General features: G+C 34.0%; 1 protein-coding gene across 1 annotated transcript in view; it reads left to right on the top strand.

Moving 5' to 3' along the window:
- Positions 1 to 20095, top strand: part of shisal1b (shisa like 1b) — a 52045-nt gene that overhangs the window by 27536 nt on the left and 4414 nt on the right. Inside the window, exons 2-4 of the mRNA XM_016468926.1 lie at positions 773 to 954; positions 5196 to 5409; positions 11777 to 12106. Of these exons, the coding sequence (XP_016324412.1) occupies positions 888 to 954; positions 5196 to 5409; positions 11777 to 12106 (611 nt within the window). The 5' untranslated portion in view covers positions 773 to 887. The remainder of the gene's footprint in view (positions 1 to 772; positions 955 to 5195; positions 5410 to 11776; positions 12107 to 20095) is intronic.

Raw genomic sequence — 20095 nt, 5'->3', positions numbered from 1 at the left:
TGTTCATTTATGTTTTAAATACACAAAAAAAAAAAGTAACTTTTGATGCATTGTTGCAGTTACTAACATGGTAAAGTTTTTTGTTGCCGTTTAAGAAATTATTTGTTGTTGTTAAGAAATTGAAAGAAATTGTTGTTGGTTTAAGTTTCCTGCCTTATATTTTATTGCTATTTTACTGTCTTTTGTTTTATTTATTTATTTTCAGTAAATATATTTTATGTTTTCATTTCTTTTTTGTTGTTGTTTCAGTCTTTCAATATTCTTTCCTCTTTTGGACGGCCATAGGAATGCTATGGTGGATTTTTCTTCTGCTAAGAGGCTAATGGGAACACAAAAATGATGTTTGTTGTAGTTTCTGTTCACCACTATCCAAATTTACCCAACTTTGACAACTTTTACTTGTTAGAACCTCAAAAATGTGGGGAAAAAAAGGATCCACTGTTGTTTGGAAAAAGTTTTTTTTCTTCTTCTTTGGAGTCATTTTCCAAGAAAACATGATTCCAGTCTTTCTACTTCATGTTGTTCATGTTTATTTCAACATGTTACCTATTGGTGAAATTTACTAACAATTTCTGTTTTTATGCCAGATATTTAAGGCATTATGGCTTTGAATTCTGGCAGTTTTTTGGTTTGGCTTGACAAAGCAGGTTGGAAATAAACGGTGTAAGAAGGTGAACCTCCGAGAGTAGATTTACGCAATCTTGGACTGAAGAAAGACACGAGCAGTGACAGATCTTACCGTACAGATAACACCTGCCCTCTTCTGCTACAGGTGTGCTGGCAAACTGTCGAGTCATGAACAGAAGCTGGAGATAAAGATGACATCTGGAATCAGCTGAAGCTGTCAGGCTTCATGTCTCCATCCTCCCCTGAGGGAGGACAAGAAGATGAGTGTCACCAATCATCACTCCTTCAACATCCTGACCATCATCTTCCTCGTTCTGTCTACTACAGGTAAGACGACGTGGGCAGATGGTCATTATATACATGCTGTCTGAATTCTGCTGATAGAAGCAAACAGAGAAACCCTTAGAAATATCAAAAATATCAAAAACTGACAGTTCAAAAGCATATGGATATTTCTTAAACTATAGGTATTTTTGGGCCTGTGAAGAATTAGAAATTAAGGAATTTATTGATCATACTGTAAATATGCACAAATATAATATTTGTCCAAATTTTTTGATTATTTTAAATTATTTGATAATATATACATTTATTCACTTAATTTTATTAAAAAAATTTCAAAATATATTTAATATGATTTTTACTGTAGGTGCAAATTGACAGTTATAATTTGTGCAAAAATTATTATTTTTTTTATTGAATCATAGTAAATATTCAAATTTTAATTTTTATTTGTGTTGATTGTAATTAAAAAATATACTACTTAACATTTTTATATGGGAAAGGGCATGATTAAATACATGCTACAGCGAGAATAAAAGTTACGCCTTATTTCTTTGCGTGAACATTTGCATAACATCAACGTTATGCAAATCTTCCCACATAGTGACGTAGGTATGTGGGGGCGTGTTAGAACGAGCCGTTTTAGGTAGGCGTGGCTGACTCTTAACTTTTATAAAGAATATCTCTTTGGATTTGAGACTTTAGTCTTTGCAACTTTACAGATCTTCTTTATGCACCAAGAGCTTGTAACACAAGCTACTATTTAATACTTCCTTTTTAAAGGAAAGATTTAAATCACATCATATGACCCCTTTAAGAGACTACAACAAAGTTGAGTTGCAATTTTTTTTATTTTTTACTTTTGGATAACTTTATTTAATAATATATTAATTTATTACATTTAAAATTTAATAAGAGCATTTAACTTTATTAGGTGCAAACTGGCAGATGATTTTAACATTAAATTATTAAACATTAAATCATTTCTAAATTAAATTGCACAGTAAATATCAACATTTTATTATATATTATATATTTGGTTTGAGTTGGTTTAAATGTTTATGTACTGTACTGTAAATAGTACATATATTACTTTTACAGTTCTGGATCATTTTAAATTATTGGATAATATTTTCATTTATGTAATTTTAAATTAATTTTAAATTTAATTTATTAGGAAAATTGACAGTCATAATTTGTGCAAACAAAATTATTTAAAATGAACAAATCAAAATAAAATTGGAATATTTACTGTGATTTACCTGAAAAATATATAATTGTATATATAATATAATATAATAATATATATATATATATATATAATTTTTTTTCTTAAATTTAATTCTTATTATAGTTTTTAAAATGTAGTAATTCATATTTTTACTATGGGAAAAAGGGGTAAAACATTCAACAGGAAAACTAAATGATAAAGACATATTTCAAGACAGATTTAAAGTGACCACAACAGAGTTGAAACCCATTTGTTTCAATAAAAATCAACCCGTGGGACATAAAGGTGCCTGTAGATGAAGAAACATCCTCTAATCAGATTTACTGCTCTCATATGGTCTTTCTTTTCTTAGAATCTCTGAGCTGTCCAATTTGTTTCTTCCATTGTCCATCTGTGTCTCACTGGGAGTTCCTGCCTCCGCTGGGAGACTGAAGCTTCCATAACATTGATCGGGTGTGAGATTGTGTGAGATTACAGGTCATAAAGCTGGATCAAATCGAAAAACCTCTTTAATTATTAAAGACAAGCGTGAGTCATTCACTCTGCAGCAGAATTTAAAGCCTTGGACAGCAAGGAGAAAATCATCACGAAACAAACAACCATGGTGTCACGAGTCTTTAGATATGCAGCATGGTGAATACTACAAAATATCATTGAAAATATCATATATTTCATTACATTTTAAAACCATGCATATGCACAAATATACATGGATCAAAGACAAGACATCCTGTAATCCTTAAAAGTCTTTTAATGCCATCTAATTATTCTGGTTCTAAATATGCCGGATTTATATTTTGCATATTTTTTGTTATATGAACTATTGCTACTCTGAATGACTTCTTTTCTGTAAATCATGGTAAAAATCCATGATATGCATTTTTTTGTGTGGATTTTATGTGTGTGTGTGTGTGTGTAGGTCTTCACTAGAACATCACTACATTCACTAGAAGTGTTAGCTTACTTTAAGTCCGTAAGGACAGATTTATGACATGCTTATAATATGAAGTGAATTTTAATACAAAGTGAAATATAATGTTTATTGTTTTTCACTTTGTATTTAACATATTGTTGCTATGGTTACCTCCTCAGGCGAACATGACTTATGTTTGCAAGCATTTATTTGGCGTCAGGCTAAAATATGAGTTCTTATAACTTGCAATCAAATGTTGATTACTAAAACATTGTTTGGAAATGTTCATTATGTAATACATAGAAACTGTTTAGTACTTGTGCTTCTTAAGACTCCCGGCTCTTTGTGTTGACTTCCTTTGGTGGGGTTCAAGATTTAATGAAACCACCTCAAAAAAACATCATAATTTGCACCCTGTCTAAATGAGTTTTGAAGCTCTCTAGTTACTTTTCTCCTTCTGTCTAATTAAACAAATCAGGTTGAGTCTGAAAGACATAGAAACTCAAGCTAAAGTACATTTTCATGTACGTCTTGTAAGTCTTCATGAAGAAGTGCAGATTTATCATAAAGAAATGAAGGTTTTGTTTAGTATGTCTGCACCACCAAGCTATTTAGGCTGAAACTCTCAGTGATTGAGATTCAAAACAAGTACATGTGGTGCTGCAGCAAGAAAAGTAGTCTTTCTTATGCAACGTCTGTGAGCGGTTGTGTCTGCTGGTTCTGTGTGAGTTGTTCAGGGTGAATCGTGTCAACATGGGTTAGTCGCTCAGACCTCGCTGTCACTCTCTGTTTTGAAGAAGCAGAACTATGACTGTCATATATTAAAAACAAGCCTTGTAGCATTGCTTTTGTGCTGTGCTCAAATCAGTGAGAAAATTATCCCGAGCACATTTTTATGCTTCAGAATACCATCCAGTTTCTGAGAGGTCCACTAAATGTGGTGAGGGTCATTAAATCAGGGTGAATTATAACTGAAATTCACTAATATGCATCTCTTATTAATTAAAAGACTTGGCTAAAGATCAGCCGTTTGAAAATGAGCTGCTGAACTGCATGCAACAAAACATGTTAAGCTGTGGCTTAATGACATTTATGACATTTATTACATATGATTTTATATATACAATTCATTTTATTCCTATTGTATTATTATATTATTAGTTTATATTTAATATTATTATATTATATCTATTTAGTTTCTTTAATATTAATTTATATCTTATATTTGCAATTCATTTTACTTCCACAATATTACATGTTTTATATATTATATTATGATATTTTGTTATATTGTAATCCTTATATATTTAATATTAACTTTAATATGACTATCTTATATTTGCAATTCATTTCACTTCTATACTATGACATATTATTATTAATATATATCTTTAATATGACATTTATTATTTCTATTATATGTCTATTATATATATTATATTATATTATAATAATTTTATTTCTATTATATTATATTAATTATGATATTTTATTATATTGTGATCCTTATATCATCTATTTAATATTATCTTTAATATGACTTTATATCTTACATTTGCAATTCATTTTACTTCCACAATATTATTACATCTTTAATATGACATTTATTACATATGAATTTTATTTACAATTCATTTAACTTCTATTATATATTATATTATGATATCTTATTATATTGTAATCGTTATTTTATCTGTTTAATATCATCTTTAATATGACTTTATATCTTATATTTGCAATTAATTTCTCTTCTGTACTATGGCATTTATATTATATTATATTATATTATATTATATTATACTATATTGTAGTGGTGTGCACTGATAAATTGTTTACAATAAGACACAATAAGAGAACATGCATTCAGAAAGTAAATAGGGTAAAAAAATAAAAAAGACTAGATAAGTTTACAATCTCATATCACCAGTGTTGCCAAGTCCGCAGTTTTCCCGCGGAATAGGGCTACTTTAACAACCTCGAAAAAGTAAAACTACTTTTGTTGCAACCTCGAAACGCGATTAGGCATTAACCAAAAATGATTTCGGCTAGTTTTGTGTAGCAATTGGGTGGGTTTTGTTGTGTAAACCTGGCAACCCTGCAAATAATGCTCACTGTCCTGTCTATGACTGTCTTTCCGCACAGCTCTCTCTGCTCACTTTCGGGTGTGTGAGCCTTACACTGATCACAAGGGGCGCTACCACTTTGGATTCCACTGTCCTCGTCTCTCGGACAACAAGACGTACATGTTCTGCTGTCACCATAACAACACGGCCTTCAAGTACTGCTGCAACGAGACCGAGTTTCAAACAGTCATGCAGGTCAACCTGACCACATCTCCAGACGGCTACGCTCACAAGTGAGTCTCCTACCTTCAACTACAAACACGGAGCTGACTCGAGATCCTTATACCAGAGAAAAGCTGCACGAAGTCGTTTCTATCTTAGGATTCAATACAGTGATCCTGGAGTTTATATTGACACTAACATCCTGGTTGCAACAGCACACACACAAATTTTTCCTCAACAAGTGTGTCCAGACAAGTAAAGGGTTATAGACAATGTGAGTAGTATAGTATATGGCTGGTCATGTGATCTCAACATGGTACTATAAAAAAAAATACTAAGAAAAGTCCAACATAATTTGATGGTTCTGATATGCTGTAGCGTTACTATTACATGATATATAACACATAATGTACAAAACGACCATCATATTTGTAGTTATTATTCATCATGTACCTAGGTACATACTGTAGATATCAGTTAGCTTCTCTTTTTTTATAGTCTCAAATGGAATAATTTATCATAGTATTGTTTTTTGATCTTTGGATAACGTTGCGTCATATATGCAACCGTATACAACTCACAAATACGTTTTGGCAGTTTTATGTCACCAGTTTACAATTATTATTATTTTTATTATTATATCAAATATAAAACAACCAATAATTCATAATATTGGCAATTCAATACATCACAATAGCCTAATTAAATTAATATATAAAATAATAATATTATATTAGTCATTCAAATATTTATAACTATATATTTATAAATATTGACAAATATTTATAATATATGTTTCCTGTTTTTAGTTTTAATATAAAATATTATCAAAACTATATACAAATTTAGATTTTATTTTTTAAAAGACTAAATTTAAATTGTCATTAACCAAAAATAATAAACATATTCAAACTACAATTCATAATACACTTTGATGAATCATATTTAAATATTTAAAATATTTTGGGTAAATATAAAATAAGTATTAATTGTAAAAAAATGTATATCTTTGTAAAAAAAGACAATGTATTTACCGTTTATTAATTAATAAATTTATTTATGCATGCATGCATTTTCATGGCTCCAGAGCACCAGATATTTCAGAAATACTGTTTAAATGAATAAATATTAATTTGAGTTTAAATTACAAAGTAACAAAGAGATTAAAAATAGAGCAGCTGTGTATTGCAAGGTCGTCATTATGCATAACTGACATCAGAATAATGCTAATGACCACTCAAAATCAAGTATTCCAGAGCTCTGCGATAATATTGGTTCATATTTTTTAGCAACAGAAACATTTTTTCACAGGTGAAAGATTTTTTGACAGATCATAAAAGCTAAATCTGTTTTTTGCCCAGAGGTCACACCTGTTCTGTTTACTTTTTGACGCTATGAAATGCTTCCCTTCTCATCAAATATGAACTGAAAATACTGACTGCTCTCAGATCAGGGTAACAGCCTCACACTCATGACAGCTAATGATGTGGAAATGTCTGAGGCCGCGGTGTGCTGCTGCGCTCTCAAGCAGGATGAAGTTGCTGAAAGGGCGGCCGTCCTGGTAGGAAGCCATTTCGTTCTCATCTGTGGTCAGCAGGATGTAGCCAGTGATATTTACTGATGGCCTGAGGTTAAACCACCCTCAGAAGCAGCCGAGAGGACAGGAACCCACATCTTTGGAAGCTTTGGCATATAAAGGCATATCTAGTGCACCTGCCCCTTTTGCCCTTGATGCCCAAAGTGCCCTTTTGCCAAGGCAATTAATTTTTTTGTAATTAAACGCCCTTTTGTGAAGGTCTGCCCAATCTAACTATTAGTAAAATTAATGAATAATAATTTATCCATAAATAAAATTATCCACATGATGACCTTACACCTGACGATCTGATCTGGGATGACTAGCCCTCACATTCAGACACCTTTAGTAATTTAGCGCGCTGCTGCCAGGATGCCTTCAATAACGTCCGTGGCTGCCGGTGAGTGGAGATCTCAGTGGAGCGGTGTGCTTGTTTACTTATATTATTAAATTATTATTATTTCACAAGAATGACAGGAAGAGAGCATGCACAGCTGTTGTTTATATTGCTGTGTGTAGCCTGTGGAAATAACGTTAGCTGCAGCAAGGGGCTGTAATATTTTTGTTCAATATTTTTCTAATGACAATTTTATGATTGGTTTATAAAGGCTACTACAAACACATTTTTTCCCATTTTTATCACAGAATAAGGCAGAAAATATATTTTATAGTTTCTATAGTAAATGATATGTAGCTACTGCATTATTCATATAGTTTATTTATTACCTGGAGATAACTTGAAAAACACACACAAACCATATATATTCGCAGTCGTGTGTTTATTGTCTTCATGTCATCAGTAAAAACGTTTCTGCTTTTTATTCCGCTCAGCTACAGCCATAGCCTGATGTTTTTGTCCATATTAGGGGTTTCCTGCACGTCATAAGTTATTTCTTCTATGAGTCTGTTTTAAATTTTCTGGGCGAGAGCGCTCTCTGGCTTCGAGTATGAATGAAACATGCACTCCTTATATTCACATCTCATTTTGGATAGGAATAAAACGTCAGGTCATGCATAGACTATTGATATTGTCTCTTTGAATATAAATCCAGATTTAAATCTAGAAACCTCTAAGTTAACACACCTGCCCGGATAAAATGCAGGGGACGAATTTACATTTTACTAAAATGAAATATTTATTAAATATTAAAAATGCAGCTAAAGTAGTTCTACACAGCAGTATAAACAAAGGTGCCTGTTCTCTTTCGTTCTTGCTGTTTGATTGGGAAAAGTTTAAAGGGCGTCGAGGGATCTTGTCTTTTTATGTTATCTAAAAACTATTCATATGTTGAACTGTTAGGCCTATTATTACAGTATTTATTAAAAAACCTAGAGTGCATTAAAATAATTATCATAGCACTGATAAAACTGATTTTCTCATCCTACGAATTATACTTATCAATCCTATTTTTATTATCATTATCATTAAAAAAATGAATAAATTCAGGATTAATATAGAATTCTATTTTAAATAAGACAGATTTGTGTTTCTTTTTCAAAACTGCGTCACGGCATTTGCTGCTGTATCAGGAAGCATCCGTTTCGATAGACGTCCATGTTCAATGTGCCCCTTTTATACTTTGAGCACCTGCCCCTCTGCACGGCCCTGTCACCAACCCATGATAAGTGTCTGTGATTATGGCCCAGAATCACAGAATTTGTTAATAATGTTATGGTCTGTCAGCTGCGCAAAGTTAGTGTCTGATATATATGTGAATAATATTTGAAATATCAAAATGTTGTTTAAAGTTGGAATAAATAAACAGGAGATTTTAGAATTTTATCTTTGATATATTTAACTTGTTTTAGAAGGGCCACAGGTATATTTTTGTATATTATCAGCAGGGCTTGACATTAACACCCACCAACCCACCAAATGCGGGTGGATTTCAGCTGTGGCGGGTAACACGGTCACTCCCACAAGCCACTTTGGCGGGTTAAATTTGTAACAGAGCTCGACATTAATGCTTGTCATGGGACAAGTGGATTTTTTTGAAGGGGCAAGTGAAAGAGAATTTTACTTGCCCGACTGGACAAGTAAATGACTAAATCATCTAATTAGGGAAGCACTGAACTTTCAGCGAGAATTATTCTGATTTTATTACTTTTGGTGTAAATGGCGGTTGTATTGACAGTAACAAGGTCGCGCCAGTTGAGGCTCGCACAGCCTACAGGTGAGAGAGAATCTCGTGGAGAAAATAAATGAACACAAATGCACACAGGATAAACATACTGCGGGAAAAATGTAGTTTTTATATTTATAACATATTGCCTAGTTAAGAAACAGGACACGACCAAGTGCAGTTTTCCTTGAAAACCATGACTGCAAATTTGACAATGAATTTTATAAAGGAGTTCAAACAAGTAGCCTAGTTAATATACATTTTAGTACAATATTGTCAGTGTTTTTGCTCGATTTGGTTAACGAAAAAGATCACAGCAGAACATTCTCGCATCTCTGAGCAACACAGCGGTGTTTACTGAATGATTCACGTTTTTGAATTAATCATTTGAGTCAATGATTCAGTGGTCCATTCATTCTTGAATGCAGGGGCGCAGCAGCCATTTTACAAGTGGGGGAGGAGCTGTCAGGTGATGTGACCCTCAAAGGCAAACAAATTATGTACATAATGTACAAAGTAAGTACATTAATGTTCATATAATACATTCTAAATAGAATACCAATTGACATGTTAGAGCACTAGTGGCAATTTTGGGAACATGCCATTTGTCACGTTGCATGATCGCATCGCTCACATCCAGTGTAGATGCGACATTTCAGTAGGTTAAATCATAACATGGAAATTTGATCGCTTGATTCGTGTTATCGCGACATAACATATTTACAGTGTGTGTTTGAAAAAAGGAGGTAATCGTCCTCTGCTTTGTTCTGGGGTGCATTTTACCCCAAACTGCCAAAGAGCAATATGGGCGGAAATATTGGCGGTGGGTCAAAAAAAGTGTGGGGGACAGAATCACCTGTTTCTGACGTCCACCGAGGCTGCTACGCCCCTGCTTGAATGAATCAGCCATCTGAATGAATCGTTCGAAGACAGTCACTTGTTGCCACCTACTGGTGGTTTACTTTTATATTTAGAAGTAGCTTATCTTTGCATTTTTCCCAACATTTCATATTTGTATATTTAAAAAAAAAAAAAAAGATTTTAAACACCAAGCTTATAACATTATTTATGCTGTTGTAATTTTGCAATGTAAATGCATTCATGCTACATTTCAGCTTCATTAATCTGTGTGTAAATGCATCTAAATGCCCCTTCAGCTGCTTCCATTTCCTCTGCAGTGGAAAGATCGGTTTTGTTAATACTGATTTCATTTGATTGGTAACAGCCATATATAGTGTCTTATTATATTAAGTGAAATTATAAATTTTTGATATGGGATATGAATTTAATATGAAATATGAAGAACGCATTTAACAAGGTTAGGGGAAAATGCCCTTTAAATAGGCACACACACAAAAAAAAAAGACCTGGAAATCAATTTAAAGAAATTTTAGTATGCAGTAACTTTAGTCATATAAAAGTCATATAAAATTGTGGCCAGTGGAAATGCTGAGTGGCTAGTAATTTTGGAAAACCACTAGCCACAGTGGCTGGTAAGCAAAAAAGTTAATGTCAAGCCCTGATTAGCAGAAATATTAGATAAATAATTTCACACAAATAGTGACACAATGCCCTGCACTTCTGTTTGCCACAGAAAAAGTAAAACATTTAAATAAAATGTATTTGTTATGTAGACATTAGTCGTAGTAGTAGTATAGTAGTAGTCAATCTATAATTCATAATATTTTTGGCATACATTTTGCATCATATGAAGCAAGCCAGTCACCTATGATGTTCCTCCTAAATCCATTTTGGCAGTAGTTTGTCACCAGTATTATTATTATTATTATTATACATTAAATATTAAAATCTATAATGCATAATATTCACAATTCAATAAATCATAAGAGCCTAATAAATGTAATTTAATATTTAATGTAATATTAATTTAACCATTTTAATATTTTATATAAATATTTTCATTTTAAAATACTGTTACCATTTTTGTGGCAAACATTTTGCATCATATGAGACAAAGCCAGTCACTTTACAAAAACTTTGTGACCCACTTTGCTTTTTGTCCTCATAAATCTCTTTCGGCAGTAGTATGTCTCCAGATATTTCTGGAGTTGTAGCAATGAAAAAAATGATATTTTCCTAGATAAACATCTGATCAATTTTCCTCTTAATCAAAGTTGACTTTGCCTTAGCAGACCGTTTGAAACTCTTTGATTTTTGTCACATCACACAAACAAGTGAGGGTCCTTTTATTGCATGTATTACATTGCAATTTGTTTAAAACTAGTCAGTAATTCAGCTTCAAGTACTCGCCAAATCCAGTTTCACTCCCGTACTGTTGGACTCTGGGTACCAGCATCAAAGAGATCTGATATCACACACACATGACATCTGTTCCCCTTTGCTCTCAGCTCTAATAACACCATACATTATCGAGACCTCAATATTGTCCTTGTCAGTTGTGGCCTTGTCTGACAGCACAAGGCCTGTGCTTCATCAAAAAGTGAAAGTTTTGCTTTTACTGCAGTTTTCTTTCAGTCTGGGCAGGGATTTATACTCAGAAGGAACTGTAAAATGGTTTATTAACACTAAATGCCTCATATAATGCTAATGAAGTTTGAATTTATTGAAGTACTTCAGCTTTTATAAGACCACTAATACTGCTAAAGAGTTTCCATCCACTTTGCAATGTTTTTTGATTCTGTATATCATAAAAACATTTGTTTATGGCCACATAAAATGTTAAGTGCATCTTATTCGTCCCTGTTTTCTCTGTCGCAGCAATTACTCTGCATTAATCGGCGTGTGGATCTACGGATTCTTCGTCATGGTGCTGTTAGCGCTTGATTTTCTGTATTACTCGGCCATGAACTATGAGGTGTGCCGGGTTTATCTGGAGAAGTGCGGGTTGGGCGGCCGCTGGCTGAAACAGGCCCGTGGTCAGTGGCACGGTGACGGACAGGAGGAGAGGGACGGACTGCCCGCTCAACACACAGCTCCGTCAGAACTTCAAGGGCAACATCATGAACACAGCTGCAGTCAGATCAGACACAGCCTGATGGGAGACACACAGAGCCCGGCACAGACCGCACACAACACCACAACAGCCTGGTGAGTGAACCGCAAACCACACAGAAACATACTGAGTGCATCTTAAAGGAACATTTCTGGGTTTAGTAAAAGTTAAGCCCATTCAGAAGTACATGTGGCTCAGTGTTGATTACCGAGAAAGTCATTTCCACTTTATCCCAAATGTTTTTGAGGCAAGAATGTGGGCAACAGTGAGACACAATTTTAAAATCCAGAATGCATTTTAAAATCCACATTGACTTAAACTACATTATCGCGGGGTATTTAATGAAAATGCAATTGAAACGTCTTAAGTGTAAGTGTCAATGCATTTAAGAAAAATAAAAGACATTTAAAATCACCATTTTGCTACCCTTTTGCTGCACATTTGGCTCAGAATGCATTTTGAAATTCACACTGCATTTTGCTACAATTATCACGCGGTATCACGATGAAAATGTAATCTCAAGTGTCCTACCCGTAAGTCTAAATGCATTTAGGAAAAATGGCATTTAAATGATAATTTTGCTACAGTTTTTGCTTGGACATGTTAAACATCTAATCAATTTGGGTAATACAATTTTATTTTAATTTTGCAGCTTATAAATCATTTAAACTGACACGTCTACACCAGACGCGAGCGGCGTGGCGCGATGCGACGCGTCAAAATACTATAGAACCCATTATAATCAGTGATGCTGTTTACACTGGATGCGGCGCGACATGACAAATCCCCGACAGTAAACTGATGCATCGTTTTGTTTATGACATACTGACACAAAGTTAAAATGATTTGCAACGGTCGCTTTGTAGCATCCAGTGTAGACTAGACTGTTGCGGCGCGACATGACATCTATCGTGTCCGGTGTAGACACCGTGTGACGGTAATCAAAAACAACCCATAAACAGCGCAGGAAGGTTATTCCTGACAGGATACCATTCGGTAACACAAACTTATTGTGATCATCATGATATTATCTGTAAGAAAGATGCACTGAAGTGGAGAGAATAGTCACGCAAGCAGAGAAAATCTAGCGTCGCATTAGTTCTGGCAGGTCACGTTAGTCAAGCTCGCATCAGTCAGGGAGTTCTTGCCCAGAACGGAACCATACTGCCAATCCAAACTGTAATTGTCAATCATCTTTGACGATAGTGGTCCTGTCAGAAATACAGTACCAGACAGAACAAATTCATTGAGAATGTAAGTGTGAGAATAGAAATGTATGTATGCAAAAGGAAAATGTAAGTGTGTGAGAATATAAATATATGTATGCGAAAGGAAAATGTAAGTGTGTGAGAATAGAAATGTATGTATGCAAAAGGAAAATGTAAGTGTGTGAGAATAGAAATGTATTTATGCAAAAGGAGAATGTAAGTGTGTGAGAATAGAAATATATGTATGCAAAAGGAAAATGTAAGTGTGTGAGAATATAAATATATGTATGCGAAAGGAAAATGTAAGTGTGTGTGAATAGAAATGTATGTATGCGAAAGGAGAATGTAAGTGTGTGAGAGCGCCAGAATGAATTATGACTTGTACGGCCCCTCATAGTAAAGTGTGATGTAAATGCTACTAAAGTGGAGGTTTCTGGCTCAGTGCATGAGAAAAAAAAAATGAGAAAGTTGCCTTTAAAAAAAGCTATTGTAATTGAAATCTACAGATGCACATAGATAAAGTTTAATAAAATAAATACTTAAATGTGTATTTTGAATATTTTATTTCCACTAGTCTGAGAGAAGATAAGTTATGGAAGCAAAATAACGAAATATCTCAAAATTTACCAATGCATGCAAAAACAATGGTTTTCCCTGTAGTGGCTTGCCTTAAATTGCCCAAAAATGTGGCTCCATTCACCTCATTGTAACCTCCAATTTTGCTTTTCCTTACAGAAAACGAGGGACAAGTCAAAAATTATTATCGTGGATTGAGGTTAAATTGTACTGAACCTGGAATATTTTAAGCACACACTCTTTCTAAACACACACACACACACACACACACACTAGAGGAGTTTACTCACACTGACGGGTGTATATCCTCTCAGGGGATGCAGCGCGGTTACACATAATTGGCCATGAACCAGATGCATCATCATCATCCCGAGCTGCAGATCCAACGCTTTAAAAATACCTTTTTCTACACAAACACCAGATCCGTTTGCTAGCAGAACTAGGTCACAATCAAGAATCGTTTTTCTGTTGCTAGAGTGCTGTCCTTGATTCTGACATATACAGGTCAAAAACGTTAAAAAGTAAACAAAACTTCACTACAAACTCTTAAAATATATATAATAAAGTGCCTCTTTCGTTGAGGAAACTTCAAGTCACAAGGTTTTGTCTAGATCCTATGAGTGTGATTTTTACAGTTGTTTTCAATTTATTGTAAATGACGAAGTAGAACTTTGAGTCAGATTAACTGATCTGTTAACATACTCATTTGCATATTTATCATCATTTACTGTATCACTTCAATAATAGCATTTGCTGTTCAACATTAACAGTTTCTTTCAGATGCTGCTACACAGTAAGTGAAAGATCATGAATATTTAACGAGCACATTCTATTGTTTTCTATCATTTTATAATATGACAGTCACAATACAATATTCAGGTTTAAATTCTGGTTAAGAAAAATTTTACACTGCAAAAAATTTTTTTCTTGTTTCGTATTTTCATCTTGTTTTTCAGAACAAATATCAAATCATTGGTCATTGATTTCTATTTATGTGGTTGTGCTGAGGGGCCCCGCCCACAGCGAAATCTCATTGGTCAAATATACTCAGTCCATATAGCTGTATTGTCTTCAGATATGTTCTGATTGGCTGAGGTTTGGTTGGTTTGTGCAGCATTTTTGCTTTCAGTGGAGACCGAGTGAAAAAAAGTTCTTGTATTTTTGTCATTTTCTAATTCAAATATCAAGACATTCTTAAATCAATGTGGCATACATTTACTTGAGAAGCAAAATTCATAAATCAAATGTTATTTTCTGAAGAAAAAAAAAATCACAAGTATGTTTATACTTAAAAACAGAAAAAAATATTTGCCAATAAGTAAAATACAATAAACAATTCAAGAGAAAACAAGATTTTTTTTTCTTACCTCACTGGCAGATGTTTTTTTCTTGATTTAGGCATAAACAAGACTTAATATTTCAAGTAATTTTGCTTAATATAATAATGTTTAGATATTTGTACTGGAAAACAAGACAAAAGTACTGAGAAGGAGCATAATTTTTTGTAGTGTAGGGACATAAGGGGTCTATTGACATGTTTCAGAATACCATGATTTCTGCCCCCACAGAAATTCATACAAATTTGAAATGAGTAAATGATGGCAGAATTTTATATTTGGGTGAGCTATCACTTTAAACATAGTTTGACAGGTCTTTAGTGTCTCAAAAACAACTCTTGAACATCTTTCAAGTATTTGATCGCTAGAACCGTCCGTGGGTGTGCTGTCTGAGGAGGAACGCAGACAGACACACACTATTCTCTTACAGTGCACAAGTGTGTCAGCAAGACGCTGTAGCCGTGTTAGTCTGAGTGAATACCCATCTAATTAAGCCTGTCGTTTGTGCTGAACCCTCTCATTAACAATCACAGCAGTCTCTGAAAGCTTCAGCCTCCGAGCGGAGACTTTGAAACTGTTGTGAGACAGATAAACGAGATGAGTATGACACTGAGATTTCATGTGAGCTTTAAAGCAGACACGACTCCAAAAAGCTTCAAGCGATAAATCACATCTTTACATAAATCTGAGTTTAACCAATAATGACATCTGACACACTACATGACATTTTGTTGAGCGCTTGTTTTCTATTATGTGGTTGTGCTGGGTGGCCCCGCCCACAGTGAAATCTCTTTGGTCAAAAACTCTATCCATATAGCTGTGTCGTCATCAAGTATGTTCTTTTTGGCTGAGATTTGACTGGTTTGTGCAGCATTTTTCTTTCATTGGGGATAGAATTTAATTGCTACTGGGAAATGTTAATATACTATAGGTATAATTTTACTGTATTATATATATAGAATAAAAATAATAATGTATATTCATCATATATAAACTTTTAGAAAAACAGATATTCAAATATTATTATTGCTACATAGTTATTATCTATACATATATTTATAAGAACTATGTTATTATAATTTTTTTATTATTTATTTAACTAAATCAAACATAAATCATTGTAAGGATTATACAATTATTTTTCATATCCATCCATAAAGATATTATTATTATTATTATTATTATGTATATATAAACATATGTATAAATAATAATAATAATAATAATAATACCAAAACAACGAAATTTAATTATTATTATTATTATTGTTGTTGTGTGTGTATAAAACATATGTATAAATATTTATTTATATACACAATTTTCATATTTAGCTATAAAGTTATATATATATATATATAAACATAAATAACAACAACAATACATTGTCTTATTATTATATACGTGTGAGCATTAATATTACTTGAATCACATACAATAATAAATCATTGTAAGAATAATACAGTTATTTTTCATATATATCTATAAAGTTATTATTATTATATTGTATAATATATATATAAACATACATAGAAATAATGATGATAATAATAACAATAATGATAAATTGTCTTATTATTATTATTTTATAATTATATTTTATATATGATAGGTACAGAGCCAGTTACAGTTTTGTTTTCTCTGCAGTCTATAGTAAATTAGTTATATAGTGTATAGTGGCACTGAAAAAGCACAGCATGTTATTGTACTAGCTGAAGACATGAATAGCCTTTCATAAGAGGGCTCAGAGTTGGATGGTCAAGATCTTTAAAGCCCCTTCCCCAAGAGCATTGTAGGAATTTACTGAATTGAGTCGAGCTCAGAGGGGAACATCTGTTAGAGAGAAAATAAGAAAGACCACAAATGGAGGTCCCTGACTAAAATAGAACTAAGTGAATTCAATTACTGCTTACGGTCTATTCATAAAGCCATTTATATGGGTCAGATCACTCTTTGCCCGTTTACTGTGTTTTTATTTGATGGCTACGTGCCGTTTCCCTCCTGCTGGCCTGAGAAAACACTGCCAGGGTCTTTAAATGGCATCTGATTCTTATATTGTGTGATCTAGAGAAGGGCAGCAGCCCAGGGGAATGATGGGGTAAGATCTTGTGTGTTCGCTCTGCTACATCTGGTTTGACTGACGTATCATGCATGGGAATCAGCTTTAAATGCCTATAAACAGGACACATTTTATTAAGAGCCATATTTCAGTGCCCCCTTAAGACACATTGAGCTTCTCTGATAGTTTATGCGATTACATCCTGTTTACTCAGCATGTCAGATTGATGGTTTTTTGAACGTTGTCAAACACAAGAGAAAACATTTATTGCTAGGTTGTTCATTATTGCTTTTAGGACATTGCTGAAATCTCTTCTGAATCTCTAGATGGCACACGTGGGATTACAGGTGTCTTTGTCTTTGCTTCTCAGATGCTCCTCCTGACAAAAATGTCTCTATTTGCTCTCAGTTTAAATGAATCACTGTCAATGAGAAACAGATGTAATGAAATTTAAAATAGTTATTCAAAGTAGGGTTGGGGAAAAAAATACAGATCCAATTTCCATGGCGTTTGTTTCTGTTAACGGTTCTCACACATGCGCTCTATTCTTAAAATAATGTGAATGTGTTCTTTTGCTTCATTTTTGTAAGCACTAAACAAATAGCACAATCGTCGAAGTCCAATTTCCAAGTTAATGATGGAGTCGGTCCATTTTAGCGAATCACAAACATACTAGTGCTGTGTTCGATACATCGAATCACAGAGATTTGACGATACGAGTATCGATACAGCTGGCCCTGTATCGATACTGTGGCACGTGTGCAGCAGTGGACCGCACTTAATTTGAATACAAGAACAACGTTTAAAATTGAGTAGAAAAGTGCGAGGATGAGTATGAATAGAGCATAATATATAGGCTACAACAAGGTTTAATCTGGCCGCAGAGGAACACAACTGGGTTGCCTGATATAAAGAGACGTAATGTCAACCTGGCAACCGTGTGCACGCGCAGTCTCTCCACTGTGGATAAATGCGCTTGTTTCTGAAAACACCGGTTAGCTTGCAGTTTAGCGATCTCCACTTTAATATTCTATTCTCAGAAAAGTGTAATTCATCAAGTGTTCATTTATGAGAGAGATAGAGAGAGAGAGGCTATGTGTGTATGAATTACCACCGTTTTGCCGCATTTCTCAATTAACAGTGAAGCTGTGCCTTTAATTCCTTTAGAAACGATGATGTTACCAGCTCCTTGTTGAGAAAGATAATGTAGCTCATGAGAGATTAAGCTATTTAGTTGATAAAATTGCGGGGCAGTGCTAAAAAGTTTGTTCCTGAATGTCTGAGTGAGGACGCAACGTGATCTGTGTGAGTGACTGAGCATGCGTGTGCGTTAGATACAGTGAAGACAGCGCATTAGTTTAGAACTCTTCTAATTTTTTTTTTTAATTGTAGAGAGTGTGTTAATTTGTGCAATGATAACCTACCGGCAATGTAAATGATTTTTTAATATATTAGAATGAGTACATTACAATATAAATTTATTAGGACGAGTACATTATTATTTATGGGCTTAAAAACAAGATGCAAACAATCAGAATACCTGGTGGGGAGGGCACAATGTAAACATGAAACATATGCCATTACCTATATTGTACTGTGGTACAGTTATGGAGGCCCTTCATAATGCAGAGGTCAACTGCCTGCTCTGCCAATAGTTAGAAATGGCCGTATAGTATGAAGTGTTTAATAAACAGCTGTTTTACTAATTCTGTTGAGGTGAAATTCAGTGCAATCCCGTATCGTGATATGTATCGTATCGTGGCCTCTGTATCGTGATACGTATTGTATCGTGACTTTGCTGGTGATACACAGCCCTAAAACATACTGTATTACCAGTGAAGTCAGATTCCTGTGGAAATGAGTCTTATGAGCTAGTTCTTTAGTGAATCGCAAACATGTGGCATGACCAGTGATTTCCGATTCCAGAGAGAATGACTCATATGAGCTGGTTCTTTTTAGCAAATTCACAAACATACAGCACGACCAGTGAAGTCAGATTCCCGAGAGAATGAATATATAGAATCAAAATATCAAAAATATACAGTGTGACCAGTATAGTCAAATTCCCAACAGAATGACTCTCATTAACTGGTACTTTTTAGCGAATCACAAACACACAGGGCAACAAGTGAAGTCCGATTACAGAGAGAATGAATCTTGAGAGTCATATCTTAATAGTCAATCCCAAACATACAGTGTGACCAGTGAAGTCAGATTCCCAAAAGAATGATTCCGAGTCTGTTCTTTTAGTGAATCACAAATATACAGCACAGCCAATGCAATCTGATTCCTGATGACTTTTGTGAGCCAATTCTTCTTAGCGAATAAAAAAAAAATACATTGCAATTAGTGACGCCAGTCTGATTTTGATGCAAATGATTCTTATGAGTCTTTTTAATGAAACACAAACACAGCTTGACTAGTGAAAGCTATTGACTCTTATGAGCCGGTTCTTTTTAGGGAATCACAAACATTTTTTTAATCAGTTGGAGCATTTTCTTAAAGGGGTCATATGATGCGTTTTCAATTTTTCCTTTCTCTTTGGAGTGTTACAAGCTCTTGGTGCATAAAGAAGATCTGTAAAGTTGCAAAGTCTCAAATCCAAAGATATTCTTTATAAAAGTTAAGAATCAGCTTTGCATAACGCCGCCCAAATGTTCACGCAAAGAAAGAAGGCGTAACTTTTATTCTCGCTGTAGTTTTGTTATTTCCGCTGCCATGTCGTAAAGACGCTGTGTGATTCATTGTGAAAGTGAAACTACTTTGTTTGGTCTTCCAAAAGAGGACGATATCTGCTTCATCATGCCTGGAGCTGATCCGTGCTGGTCGATGAGGAAATACATCAACATCAACGCTGTGGATCGCCGGATCGGCTTTCACCGTGGAAGAAGAGGAGTCCAGCTCGGG

The sequence above is a fragment of the Sinocyclocheilus anshuiensis genome, unplaced genomic scaffold, assembly GCF_001515605.1.
Source record: "Sinocyclocheilus anshuiensis isolate Anshui unplaced genomic scaffold, SAMN03320099.WGS_v1.1 scaffold941, whole genome shotgun sequence".
NCBI lineage: Eukaryota > Metazoa > Chordata > Actinopteri > Cypriniformes > Cyprinidae > Sinocyclocheilus > Sinocyclocheilus anshuiensis.
This window is presented reverse-complemented; position numbering and strand designations above follow the sequence as displayed.